Here is a 14,635-nt window from a genome sequence, read left to right as displayed (position 1 = left end):
TCAATATAACAAAATGCGACCTGAGGCTCCCAGAAGAGGAGATGTCATCACAGGAAATTACTCAGGTTAAGGTTTGATGGCTACTGTGTTCACAGTGCTGTCACTCTCAGCTGACCTGAGCAAGGTGAGCTGATAAGTGTGCTGGTGTTTCGTGTACCCAGGTTAAATCACTGGTAAAGCCCAAAGTAAGCCAGCAGAGCAGTGCTACTCGAAGTACTGGTCTTTGATGAAACATGGAGTTTGCGTGGCTTCCTTCATCGACAGTCTTGCTACAAAAAAAACAAAACAAAACAAAAAAACAGCAGCTGAAATAAATAGTGTTTTTCGTGATGTCGTTGATTTACATTCTGGCACAAGATTCTGGTCTCATCAAACACTGGTAGTGATCAGCTCCTGGCCAAGGGTGGCCTGTCTGTGTACCATCCTTTGAGTAACACTGATGTACAACAGAGGCTGCTCCTCAGTGGTTAGTATTACCAAGATCGTTACACGCCAAGGCAGTAACGCCACTGAAAGATCTGAATGGCCCACCTGCTACTGGTGCCCTTGCTGTTACTCTGTGAGGGGGGATACCTTGCCTTTCCCTCCTCTCTGCCTGTTCCTCATGGACCTGCCCAAACCCTCACTTTCACGTTTAGTTTGCGTTCCTTATTTCTGTAGAGATAGGAGAAATCTTTTATTCTATAAATACGTATGATAAAGCTCTTGCATGACTGATAAAATATTTTTATTTTTCTCTCAAATTTTATAACAGCATGTTGAATGTAGCAGGTGGAAGGGTGGTTTAACGGCATTTACATGGGGGCCCAGTAGGTCAGCAGAGACCATTGCCGCCCCCAGTAAAACCACCCACGAAAGAACAAGCAACTTTCTCCATAGAGAACCCGGTAACTGTGGCCTTAGTTACTGTCTTTTCTCTGGTTTCAGCTGAGTGACTGCTTCCGCGGAGTGGTGTTTGATAGCGTTGAGACCCTCTTTGCTCGGAACCCGGCTATGGCTCTCCTCTGCCTGCTGAAGGCCATCGGCAACCGGGAGCACATCTACGTAATCAACATGGCCCAGGATTACACAGTCATGAAGGCCCAAGAGAAAGCCAAAAAGGAGCAAGAAGGTAAGGCCCCGTACTCTTCTGGGCTGCCCTTCCCAAGCCCTAACAGCCCTTTCAGCAGAGCCTTACACTTTTTGAAATGCTTCTCCACCACGTTGAGCCACTGTGCAGATGAAACTATTACATCTGCCATGTCATCGGTGCTCACCTCCGCCCTGTAAGGTGACCAGAAGTTCTTATTTCTACTTTGCACCTGAGGGAACTGAGGTGCGGCTGACCTGTCGGGAGACTACAGGACAGGGAATGGACCCAGCCAGCTCTTCTTGTAACAGACACGTTTCCCTTCCCCCTAATATCACACTGCATCCCTTCTCATCTTCCCTGTAATCACAACCAACCCTTGGGGGACACATCACAAGTCCCATCCTGACTCAGGTGACTGATTGGCTTGTTGTTTTTGTTTAAGGGGACTGTACATTTCCTGCAAACACTGGAAGTGCTCATAAACTTGACAAAACAGCTTCTACATCTTAGCCTCCTGTGTCCCATGCACTGCAGCCAACATTCTGTACACTTGAAATGTCTCTAAATGGCACTGTGGGTTATTTAATCCTTACAGTAACCCTCTGGGGATCATTGTCTCCCTTTTACAGACAAGGAAAAGGAGGCTCAGAGACATCAACAGTGTAAGATCACGCAGCAAATTAGTAAGGTCTTTATAACTCTGAAACCTTGCTTTTTCCTGTCATTACAACAGTAGCTTGAAAAAAATTTCAGTGATTGAAAATTAAACACACACACACACACACACACACACACACACACACACACACACATCCAGAGTAATGTTAGCTTGAGTTCCCAATTTAGTCATAAGCAGACCTAGCAAATTTTGGTCCCCAAGGGAGGAGGTGACACTTTCCTCGGGAGGCAGACTCCTGCTCTGGCCTCAGCTCGGTGACATCACTGCCCTTCCTTACTTGGCCTTACCTCTCTTCTGGAAAAATCCAAGAAAATCATAGTGCTTTTTCATTAAGGAAATAATTACAAACTTGAGCTCTCTTAGTTCTTACACAGAACTTAAAGACTGCTTCCTTACATTCTCATCCAGAGAAAAATCAGGAAGAAAATCCCTGGCAGTGTTCCAGCCTCCGACTTCCTGCTTTTCCAGAAAGCTTATGTCCCCGTTACCATCAACTTGAAATAAAGTATCTCTTTTCATTTTTTCATTTACTTGTGGATTGAGGTTTTTCACCATTGCATTATGGGATCCTCTCCCTGAAATCTTCTGCATTTGAAAAAAGTCCCAAGGCAGCATCCAGTAACAATATTATTACATTCAAATCTAATTTTTATTGAACACTTATGAATTTGCCAGGCACGGGCCTAGATGCTTCAGAGGGTTGCCTATATGATCCTCATGGCAGCCTGTGGAGGAAGAACCCTGATTCTTATCTGTTCCTAGCCCTTGGTAAGTGTCAGAGAAGGATCTTCAGATACACATCTCCGAGCCCAAAGCACAGGCCTACAAGAAGTGGAAGTTGTAGAAAAGAATCTGAGAGCCTTTGTGCTGGGCATGACCATGCTTCTGGACCTGGAATCTGTAGGGTGTGGAAAATGGTTTCCCTTGGTCTGCAAATGGTTCTGTCACCCTGAGCACTCTGGCGACATATGTTTGTAGTGTATGAAGTTCGTGGGTGCTATATTACTTCCCAATCACTGCGGTAGCAAATTACAGACTGGATGCCTCCAAATAACACAGACTTGCTGTCTTACATTTCTGGAAGTCAGAAGTCCTTAAAGCGGGGTGTCCATAGGGCTCTGTTTCATTGAAGGCTCCAGGGAGAGAATCCATTTCCTTACCTTCTCAAGCTTCTAGAGGCCACTTGCATTTCTCAGCTCATGGTCCCTACTTCACAGCATTCTGACCTCTGCTTCCATTGCCACATCTCCTTCTCTGACCCTGACCCTCCTGCACCCCTCTTATAAGGACCTTTGTGATTATACTGGGCCCACTCGGATAATCCGGGACAGTCTCCCAGTGCAAAGTCCTTAACTTAATCACACCTGCAAAATCCTTTCCCCCACACCAGGTAGCGTATTCACAGTTCTGGAGATTAGAACATGGACATCTTTGGAACTACTATTCAGTCTAGCACAGATGGAGACCAGTTTTGGAACTGTGTGAGTGAAGGAAGGCCCACCAGAGATCAAGAATGTCCCCGCAGCACCAGAGCCGCCCTTGCCCTGGCGTAGACACTCCATAGCAAGTGTGGGCTGGGAGCTGAGCCATTGAGGGCCCTACAGCCAAGGCTGGTGAGTGAGTCACTTTCCCTCACTTTCCTCTCTCTGTTCCCTCCACAGAGAGCAAACGCAGGGAGGCACTTCAGAAAGAGAAGGAGCGTCTCCAAAATATGGATGAGGAAGAATATGATGCCATGACAGAGGAGGAGAAAATCATGTTCAATCGAGAGGTTCGGCAGGCCCTCCGGGAAAGGAAGAAGAGGTCAGAATCAAGGGGTAGTCAGGCTGGAAGTGGTTCCCCCCAGGAGTAACACACAGCCCATCCTGGAGACTGGGATCACCTTCCGGGGGAGCAGCATGACCAAGGGAGACACAGGAGGGTCACCTTCTGGGGAGCAGCGTGACCAAGGGAGACACAGGAGGATCACCTTCCGGGGGAGCACTGAGACCAAGGGAGAAAGGAAGATGACCTGCTAAGAGCAGGAAAACACCTTGACCATCAAGGGGACTGGTTGCTGCAGCCTTTCAGGGTTTCTTTCATTGTCCTCCCTGTCCTTCTCTCTGGAGGACATCTGACACTAGAGGGAAGGTTGTATGATATAATGGCAGGGGACTTCTGGCCCCTCTGTTCTCCCAGGGCTCCCACAAGCTTCTCCTGACAACTGCCCCCTAGGTGTGGCTCATCAGCCTCTGTGCTCAGGTGTCCACAGCTGGTGACTGAGGGGCCACTCTCTTGACATAAGCTTAATGGTCGCTCCCCAGAACTCAGTCATTTCTCCTTCCCCAGCCATCATCTTGGCCTTCTGTAATGTTATCTGTGCCCTGAGTTCTGACCACCTGTCCCACTTGATCCTCGGCCTGGACAGTTCACCAGAGACCCTGGGCAGTCTCTCAGCCACTTTCTGTGCCCATCACTGGGAACCACACAGGAAAGACTGAATCCCCTCCACACCACATGGGCCCCAGGAGACTCAAGCTATCTCAGATAGCAGTAGAATATGTGTCCTTTCTGCCCTCAGACCTTCAAACGTGCTGGGAGAGGAGGGTATATTGCTTACCCTCCATAGAATTCCACACATTGGCAAAGCCAAGATACTTGCCCTACTGTAGAGGGACATAGTCTCCTTCCACCTCCAGACTCCTCCAAATGACCCCAAAAGAGCTTTTATGCCCTCTCTGCCCCCATAGTATGCCCTCATTTCTTCATCTGCATGGTCCCTTGTAAAAATGCCCAGGGGGTGCTGCCTGGTGGCTGGGTCTCAGTTAAACATCTGACTTCAGCCCAGGTCATGATCTCACAGTTCATGAGTTTGAGCCCTGCATCAGGTTCTGTGCTGTCAGCACAAAGCCAGCTTCGGATCCTCTCTCCCCGTCTCTCTCTGCCCCTCCCCCCCTTTCTTGCTCTCTCTCTTTCTCAAAAATAAACATTTAAATAAATAAACAAACAAACAAACAAACAAACAAACCCAGTCCTCCAGAGGTATAAAAATACTAGCTTTGGGATTCCAAAGGAATCTCTTTTCTTTCTCATCCAGGTCATTGCTTTCAGGAATTTATTTCATAGTGGACTTGGAAAATATAAATCTGATCCTCAAAGCTCAGTAATGACTTGTTTGTGTGACACACACACACACACACACACACACACACACACACACACCTAGTAATGATGAGCTGCTACAGTGGATGATAGAGAATCACAGCAACCAGGAGCAACCAGGGATTCCTAGAAACGAAAACAGATGGGTTTTGTACTTTCAGAAATGCTGTCCCCTCCACTCTTGTTTATATTTGGTATCCCAGCCTTGGTGCCCCTTCTGCCACTGGCAACAGGGCAGGCCCAGCTGAATCCATAGCAGGAAGGGATAGACAAAAGAAAGGAATGTGGCTTTCAGATCCACCACCATGGCTCCAAGCTAGCCATTAGGGACTGCTATTTATTTATTTTTTTTATTTATTTTTAAATTTTCTTTTTAACATTTATTTATTTTTGAGACAGAGAGAGACAGAGCATGAACGGGGGAGGGTCAGAGAGAGGGAGACACAGAATCTGAAACAGGCTCCAGGCTCTGAGCTGTCAGCACAGAGCCCGATGCGAGGCTCGAACCCACGGACGGACCGTGAGATCATGACCTGAGCCAAAGTCGGCCGCTTAACCGACTGAGCCACCCAGGTGCCCCAGGGACTGCTATTTAAAACACCATTTCTTGAGACACCTGAGTGGCTCAGTCAGTTAAGCATCAGACTTCGACTCGAGTCATAATCTCATGGCTCATGAGTTCAATCCCTGCTTCAGGCTCTGTGCTGACAGCTCAGAGCCTAGAGCCTGCTTCGGATCCCGTGTCTCCCTCTCTCTCTGCCCCTCCCCCACTCACACTCTGTCTCTGTGTCTCTCAAAAGTGAATAAACGTTAAAAAATAAATAAATAAAACACTGTTTCTGTTCTAATGTTGTCTGAACATTAGATGTAACAAGTATAGGAAGCTGAGCCACATCTGAACTGATATCAGAACAATCTTAGCAACTTACTTTTTGAAAACTGCTAACATCAAGCTATTTTCAGCCCTTGCCTTGCTCTCCTATGAAAGAAGACTGATATACAGATTGAGAGTTCCTCTTAGTTGAGTTTGAGGTGATCAGTTTTGCTGAATGACTTTTCAGAGACCCTACTTTCTTTCTTTCCTTTCTTCCCTTCTTCCCTCCCTCCCTGTCTTCCTTCCTTCCTTCCTTCCTTCCTTCCTTCCTTCCTTCCTTCCTTCCTATTTACCCACATTATTTACCCACATTTCTTTACCTGCATTTCATTCTTCTTATGCCCAAGAAAGCTCTGCCCATGTCCCTCCACTGGACACTCCCAGTTAGGGGGAGTGGACAGGAGAGGCTCTAAACTCTGTTTTCTCTGCTTGGTTTGATGAAGGGAGCTGGAGAGGCTGGCAAGGGAGATGCATGAAAAGAAGTTACAGCAGGAGCTTGAGCGGCAAAAGGAAGAAGATGAGCTAAAACGGAAGGTCAAAAGGCCAAAGCAAGGACCAGTAAAGGAGGAACCTCTCACAAAGAAATCTCAAACAGCAAACCGGCAGGTAGCAACCCTCTCTTGCTCCTTAGCAAGAAGCAGAACAGAGAGAGCATACATTGTAACCAGCCCATCAATCCAGTACTTTCCCTTCCACAAAATTGACCTGATACTGTTTGGATTTTGCAGTGGAGCAGAAGGTAGGAGGGAAGGGGCCAACATTTGTCACAGGCTGATTGTGTGCCAGGATCCCTGGCTGCCCTTTATGTAATTCTGTCATTTTGGCCTCCCTCCCACCCTGTGAGGTTCAGAGCCATGAACCCTGCCTGGGGTTGAAAGAGACAAAGTCGTGGGTATCAGACCTCCCCCAGTTACGTCTGACCACAGTCATTGTACTTTCCACTGTACCCCGCCCTCCCCGTAAGTCCCCTGGATGGTGCTGAATGGGCTGGTATTCACAGTTTGCCTCAGTAAGCCACAAAGTCAGTAGAGCCCCGGTGTTCAACCAACAGCTTATCTTGACAATGGTCAAGGAAGGCACTGCAACATAAGCTTGTCCTTGCAGACAACTAGTGATAGTTTACCAGCCTGCCAAGCTTAGCAGTCACATCTCTGGGGCCATGACCCGGAAAGGCAGAACAGCCAACACAGCACCAAGGGTGGTGCTCACAGCCCGGGAGGGTAGCTAGCCAGCTGGTGGGCACTGAGGGTGCTCTGAGGGTGAAGCTAAAGCCAGACAAGCCAGACTCCCAGACAAGATGCAGACTGGTCCCAGTAGATGAGCAAGGCACAGTGACCACATCTGAGCAGACACAAGGGCAGAGGAATTAGGCTTCAGCGGCCACAGTCAGGTAGAGCTCAGGAAGGAGCAGGGTCTGAGTGTGCAGAAACGGCCCAGGCTTGGGAGCAGAACCAAGCACAAGAAGCAAGAAGGCCTGGACTCTCTGCTGTACCTGGCCTCCGGCTGCTCTGTGCTGGGCTCCTGCAACCTTCCAAGGGCAAGCCTTCCCTGCCCCTCTCTGGCCGCTCCTTCCACACAGAGTCCTCTGCCTGAAATCTGTTGTCCGGACAGAACATTCAGTGTCTTGGCAGTGACTCTACTGACAGTGGAGAAAGACACAGTAGTAGCCAAGCCCCTCCCCTCCATACTCAACTAGGTGAGTGACCCCTCCAGGGGACAGCTCTACCCAGCACTGACCTCCTAGCTGCGTTGGAGATGAGACAGAGGAGTGGTACGGTGAGGCGCTGAGGCAAGGGGGAAGCCAACCCAGCGAGCCTGCCTCAGAGCCCAGCTTTATGGAGGAGGCGCACTTTCAGTGGGAAAGGGGGTTCTGGGCTGCTCTGCAGGCAGTGAACATTCGGCTAGACTTCATGTCATCAAAGAATGAACAAAAACCTCTGGGGCCTCCCCAAGGATTCCATCCAGAGGGGAAGAAAATCAGAGCCCACAAAGCAAGTTTAAAAGGGCAGGAGAAAAAGAATGAAGTTGGTTTCTCTAGGCCAGGTTAATTAAATAAATAGGTATTTTTTAAAAGCCAGGGCACAGCCAAATTCTTAAACTCCTGTTTGTTCCCCACGAAGGACCGTGGAGAGGATATTTTAACAAGGACCCCCCAAGATGACACAGACACAGACATAGCCCCTGGGTCTATAAGAGGCACCTGGGGCTCTGTTAGGCCTTCTTTCAAAACACAATATCCTCTTGCTCTCATTTATGCCGTTGTTCTCCAGTAAAGAAATGTTTTAAGCATGTTTTATGTGTTTTGCCTCCTAGATTCTTACTTTTTCCAAACTAGATGTCAAGATGGATGCAGTAGAAAGGAAAGTATCCATCAGGGAGCAGTTAACCGAGAAGGAGGACCTGACAAAGAAGAGAAGGAACCAACTGGCAGACCCTCACGTGGTTGGGTCTCCCCTTGTCCAGGAGCCAGAGGACAGTGAGGGGGACCTCCTGAAGGATGCTGACAAGCACCTGGCCCACAAGTTTAAGACCTATGAGCTGACTCTCAAGGATGTTCAGAACATCCTCATGTACTGGGACCGGAAGCAAGGCATTCTGCTGCAACACATGGGCACCGAGGACATACCCCACGAGGCTGATGACCAGCGCCAGGTTCCTTCGGGTGGGCGCCGAGGCCGCAAGGACCGGGAGAGGGAGCGTGCAGAGAAGGAGAGAGCCGAGAAGGAGCGCCAGGAGCGGGAGAAGGCTGAGAGGGAGCGTCTGGAGAAGCTCCGGGCTCTGGAGGAGCGGAGCGATGGAGGAGAGGCTGATGGGGAGGAGGACCATGAGGGGAAGAAGGATCTAGGCGTGCCATTAATAGACATCCAGACACCTGACCTGGAAGGCTTGAACTGGAAGCAGGCCCTGGACAATGACAGGCTTCCCAAAGGGGATCAGGTACAGACTCTTTTCCAGGATGCAGATGTAATGAATGGGGTAGCAGGTATTGTACTAATTACCATTAAGGTGTTTCTTTCTGTGTCCCCTTAATTCCGTTAATCTCTGATTAATCCCTTGGATATAAGACAACAGTGGCTAAAAGGACCTGTTTCTAGGTGAAAATCCATAGAAAGCTCCACAGATCTAAATTACTCTATCTGACCTCATAAAAAACTGTCTATAGGGTTGATTTTTAATATCAATAATACTGGTGTTACAGGCTGGCAAGGTAGGTACGCTGTAGGGTGAAGCAAGAGGCTCCACTACTTTAAAATCTTGTTCCCACAAGTTCTTATAGTGACAGAAATCATACTATTTATCAGATAGCCTTTGGCCCTAGAAAATATTGCATATCCAGAAGCCTCTTGGGTAAGGGTTTGAAGGAGACGGTTACTATAGCCTTTTGTCTGAGGAAGAACTTCTGTAAAGCACCAGAAAGCAAATAGTTTAGGCTGCGGGTCATACAGTCTCTGTCACAACCACCACCAACATATAAATCAATGATTTTGTTCCAGTACAACTTCATTTACAAAAGCAGGTAGCAGGCCAGACTTGACCAGGGGGACACAGTTTGCTGATCTCTGGTTTCGTCTGTAAGAAATTAGACACAACCTTAACAAGGAGAGAACAGAGCCTGGGAGGAATGTATGGCAGGTAAGGGTAATGGGAGGACACGGGTAATTCCGCAAGGGGGCACATTAGGGTGTGGTTTGGCCCCACAGCAGCAGGCCAGGCGGGCCAAAGGGCAGAAGACCGTTGGAGGACACACCACCACTCGTTTTACAGTTCCGCCTCCACTCAGCCTTAGATAAGGCATCATGGCCGTTTTTCCCCTAGAATTATGTTTTTTTAAAAAAAGAACATCTTCTCATCTTGCTTTGTGCTCCAGTACTATAGCCAAGATGATCTGCTTGCCTTTTTGTTTTCTCTCCACACTCCAAGCCACAGGTTAGACTGTTGGTAACCCTGGCTCTATTAATTTAACAATTGGTACAAACTGTTCATTCCTTTCCCTCGCAGACATTCAAACCCTGGGAGTTAACGCTAGCTAAGCATTAGGTCTTTAGCCACCTGCCCTGCAGGTTAGAAACCCAGGATCCCATGAAGACTGTTGCCTGCTTGGCCTAATAGCCCATTTGGTCCACAGAACGGGTGCTCTGGTGGGCTGTAACACCATTGTGATGATGACAAATCTAGAGATAGCATGCTTATTCTGAGGGGCTCCATGCTGAGAAGGAAGTTGCTGCTAAATTTTAAAGGCATCTGCTCTGGAAGATGCTCCTTCAGTATATATGAGAGCAGAAGGGGAGAATGCTGTAGGAATGAATGTTCTCTTTGGTTTCTTTTTGACTTCTCTCTTCCTTCCCATCCTTTACCCCATTCCCAGAACCTTGGCTTTTTTCTTCTTTGCCATATTTGACCTGCTCTGACCCTATCTTTCAGCATTAGAAGGAAAGAACATTTAAAGGTGAAAGAACAATTAACACGGGATCTGAAAACAGATGGAACAACTCTGTACTATAGACATCAGAGCCTTAAGAGCTAGTCTCTAAAACATAGTTTTGAGTGCCTACTATGAGCTAGGCCCTGTGCTATATTGTCCTGGTTCTTGTCCCAGTGGAGTTTATGTAACATCCAGCTGCAGAGACAGACACAGTAGGGTGACAAGGGCGATGATGAGAGAGGTACAGGGAGCGTGCAGCCACAGCAAGTGCCCCAGCCTGGTCTAGGGTGTGGGGATCTAGAAAAACCTACAGAGCTGTGTCAGAGGTCTTTCACACCCCTCCCCTGACACATGCCCATAGCAGGGGCATCTCCCAAGAATGTTGAGGAAAAGACAGGAGGGTCTGAACCACCCTGTGCTCACTCAGGGAGGAGCTGGGGGAACCCTACCCTGTGCGTAGGAAATTAACCATGGGCTTTTCCTTTAGATCCTGGACATGTTGGGTCTGGGCTCCTCTGGCCCACCCATCCCACCTCCGGCCTTATTCTCAATCATCTCCCACCCCCTGAAGCGGCTGCCTCCGGCCACAACAGAAATCCTGAAGCATTTTGTGTTTGTGATCCCACCACCTGAAGAGCTCTCCCTGCAGGAGGAGAAAAGAGAAGGGGAAGCAGAACCAGAGCTTTCAAGCACTGTGAGCTCTGCGAAGGTAAGGAGCAAGCCAGCTGCTTGCCCTCCTGACCTTGGCGGGAATTCAGATGGGCAGAAAGAGGCCACTTTCCACATGGTCAAAAATTGAGTACAGCGTTGGCTGTCATGCTCACTGATGTGTTTGCCTTTGACTCATCAGGGATCCTGCCTGGGGAACCCCGCATGAGCCTCTCTCAAAATGGCTCATTCTCATCTTCCACCCTTTCCAGCCCCCGTGGGATGGTCTAGGGAACTTGTTGAATTGCTCTGAAGCTTATGTGTGAGAAACAATTAAGCAAGACCAGCTCTTTTAGAAAAAAGATATTAGAATGTATTGGGAAGCTAAGGTAGTTCACACAGGGCATGAGAATACAAGAATCAACAGACACGAATTAAGGGAAGACACAGCACTAGAAAAAGGACAGATTACCAAAGAATTTGTCAAGGGAAGATTAGATATTTTGGTAAACTCACTTTTTATCTCTTTATTGACACAAGGCGGTAAAATTAATTCCAGCTGGGTTAAAAATATAAGCAATCTGAGGGCACCTCAGCTCATTCGGTTGAGCATCCGACCCTTGATTTCAGCTCAGGTCATTATCTCACTGTGAGTTTGAACCTAGCATCGAGCTTCATGCTGACAGCATGGAGCCTGCTTGGGATTCTCTCTCTCTCTTTCTCTCTCTCTGCCCCTCCCCTACTCTCTCTCTGTGTCTCTCAAAATAAATCAATGGGCCTTTAAAAAATTCAAAATATAAGCGATCCAAATGAAATCATATAAAAGTAAAAGAAAATAGATATGTAATTAATAGAATAAATCACAAAGGAAAAATAGATTTGACCAATAATATGCAGAAGGTATATATATTAAGAACTATAGATGGGCTTTTTATTCCCAGAGGAGTGTGGTGGCCCCAAATTTGAATCTCTCCACACAGCCTCCTACAAAACATACACCCCAGCAAGAATAATAAAATCACCTGGGGGTGCCTGGAGGGGGGGGGGGCTCAGTCAGTTGAGCATCCGACTTCCACCCAGGTCATGATCTCGCGGTTCATGAGATTAAGCCCCACATCAGGCTCGGTGCTGACAGCTCAGAGCCTGGAGCCTGCTTCAGATTCTGTGTCTCCCTCTCTCTCTTCCCCTTCCCAGCTCATGCTCTGTCTCTCTCTCAAAAAAATAAATAAATAAGTAAATAACAGCATTTAAATAAATAAATAAAATCACTTATAGGCTCTGCCTAAGGCTCAGTTAGGTGAAGAGACTGCCCCAAACTGCTATTTACAAGTAAGAAACTGTCGTCTGAGGGACACCTGGATGGCTCAGTCAGTTGAGCATCTGACTTCAGGTCATAATCTCGCAGTTCGTGAGTTCAAGCCCCATATCTGGCTTGCTGCTGTCGGTGAGGAGCCAGCTTTGGATCCTCTGTCCCTGTCTCTCTGCCCCCTCCTCTCTCTCTCTCTCTCTCTCTCTCTCTCTCTCTCTCTTCCTCTTTCTCTCAAAAATAAGTAAACATTTAGAAAAAAAAGAAATCATCATCTGAGATCAGCAGCATGTATAGGCAGGCCTTTCTAGAACAGAATCCAAATAAAAAAGATTAAAAAATTGCCAACATCAGAGGTGACTATGACACCAAACTCTTTCCTTAAAATGAGCCGCAAACAGAAAAAGATTAAGCATTCTTTAACTTACCATTTTAGGAGGAACTCTAGTTCATCCCCAATTAGCAGAAGAAAGTTCTTCATTCTGGAAGAATGGCAACTAAAACTATAAAAAGAAGAGTAGAATTAGAAAAACACAGGGCGCCTAGGGGGCTCAGTCGGTTAAGCGTCCAACTTCGGCTCGGCTCATGATCTCACGGATCATGAGTTTGAGGCCCGCATTGAGCTCTCTGCTGTCAATGCAGAGCCACTTCTGACCCTCCGTTCCCCGCCCCCCTCGGCTCCTCCCCAGCTCTCGCACACATGCTCTCTTTCTCTCTCTCAAGAATAAACTTTTTTAAAAAAAGAAAGAAAAACACTATTCTGTTATCCCCAGAAAAGTATTAATTGAGGAGCACCAACTTATACAAAACAAAAAGCAGTGCTTTGTTGGGGAACAAGATGCGCACCGCGAGCCCAGAGCATCATCCCACAGGTGACTAGCCAGCTGCAAAAGGAAAAGCCCACTTTACCGTGGCCACGTCTGGCGGGCAGCACTCCAGCCACGTGAACACACTGCGTCTGTAATCATGGGTCGACATGGCATTTTGTCCCTCATTATGATGGAGTGTGATATATACCGCATCCTCTATGAATCAAATCAAGCTTTGAAGCCTAATTTTTGTCTTACAAAAAATACAGGGAATAAAGGAATAAGTGAAATGACCCTCTAAGAATAGTCAGAAAATTTCAGTTTGGAATATTCTATCAGAACACGGGTCTGGTCTGTCCCAAAATCAATGTCATTGGGAGGAGATGAGGGGTGTAGAGTAAAAGGTACTAAGGAAACACAACAAAATGCATATGGGAGCATATCCCCTGCAGCTTCAAGCTTTCTCTAGGCTTTGGCCTCCTCCTCGGGGAATGGGATGCCAGGAAAAGCTCTGGACTCCTCTCCTCTTCTCGTACTCCTCTTCTCTGCTAGGATAGTTGGCTGGGCCCTCCCCTGCTCTAGGCAGCCACCAGCATCCTGGACCTGCAGCGCGGCCATCCCAGACAGCAGGCATGTTGTAGTTGTCTCTGTTCATGTGTATGCAGATGAGTATTTAAGACCTCGTGCTTGTTCTTAATCAAGGCGCAGGAGGAGCAGACCACCTCCTCCAAGGGGAGCAGACAGAAACTGAAAGAAAAGGCAGATCAGGTCCGAGACACTCAGAAGGACAAACGTCGCATGGCCTTCAGCAGGAAGGTCTTTTCTGGGGCAACGTCTGGAGCCATTGCCCCCCTGTCAGACACGGAGCAGAACAGCCTCTCTGGGCAGTTGTCTCAGGAGAAGTTTACCAGGTGGGCCTCTGGACCACCCGGGGGTGGGGGTAGTTTTGAAGCCCAAATAGAGGGTGTGGCTGACACAGTGCCCGAGGGGAGAAGGGCCGTCCTGCCTGCGGGACCCTCTGCGTGATTGTGTCCAACCCTGGCAGGCGGGGACACCTCCCAGGCAGCTGTCCTGCCTGCTCCTGCCCCAGAGGAAGCCTTCTCTCTTTAAAAGCCCCATGGTCGTTGGCAGGCTGAACCATTTCCGGTGGATCGTGCCAGCCAACGGTGAGGTGGCCTTACGAATACACTTCTCTTCTGCTGACCTTGGGAACTTTGACCAGACATTTAACTTTGAGATCCTTGGGACTCACCGCCAGTACCAGCTTTACTGCCGAGGCGTGTGCAGTTACCCGTACATCTGCCAAGACCCAAAGTAAGTCCGTTGTACTTTGAAAGAGAGAGTTGACAGAAACACTTTCGTTTTCCCACGTGGCACTTTGAGCAAGGTAGCTCTCCCTACCAATGTGGGCCCGGGTTTGCCAGCCGTACTGGGCATCAGTGTCTTGGACACTTACAAAGCCACAGGAATGTCATATGCCATGAAACTGAGCTATGGAGCACGTCAGTAGATGTCAGGCCGGCAAAATGTCCTCCTCTGGTGAGTTAGTTGGCTTATTTAACTACTGAGCTAATTTAGGCAGATTCGGTACGTACCATCAGACTTTTTCTCCTGTAATATCACTAAATGTGTGGAAGTCCACAAGCGGACTTTTATTCTGAGCTATCAAACACCACTGCGCCC

General features: G+C 48.0%; 1 protein-coding gene across 9 annotated transcripts in view; it reads left to right on the top strand.

Annotated features, from left to right (window-relative positions):
• Positions 1-14,635, top strand: part of HYDIN (HYDIN axonemal central pair apparatus protein) — a 438,409-nt gene that overhangs the window by 344,932 nt on the left and 78,842 nt on the right. For 8 of the 9 annotated variants that reach the window (XM_053211099.1, XM_053211098.1, XM_053211096.1 and 5 more), the window contains 7 exons: positions 928-1,111; positions 3,413-3,554; positions 6,210-6,372; positions 8,080-8,703; positions 10,677-10,898; positions 13,655-13,863; positions 14,084-14,266. In XM_053211099.1, coding sequence (XP_053067074.1) covers positions 928-1,111; positions 3,413-3,554; positions 6,210-6,372; positions 8,080-8,703; positions 10,677-10,898; positions 13,655-13,863; positions 14,084-14,266 — 1,727 coding nt within the window. The remainder of the gene's footprint in view (positions 1-927; positions 1,112-3,412; positions 3,555-6,209; positions 6,373-8,079; positions 8,704-10,676; positions 10,899-13,654; positions 13,864-14,083; positions 14,267-14,635) is intronic. The other variant, XR_008293813.1, reaches the window with a different exon arrangement.

The sequence above is a fragment of the Acinonyx jubatus genome, chromosome E2 (assembly GCF_027475565.1).
Source record: "Acinonyx jubatus isolate Ajub_Pintada_27869175 chromosome E2, VMU_Ajub_asm_v1.0, whole genome shotgun sequence".
NCBI lineage: Eukaryota > Metazoa > Chordata > Mammalia > Carnivora > Felidae > Acinonyx > Acinonyx jubatus.
The sequence above is the reverse complement of the archived record's forward strand: the minus strand, read 5'-3'. Positions and strand labels throughout refer to the sequence as shown.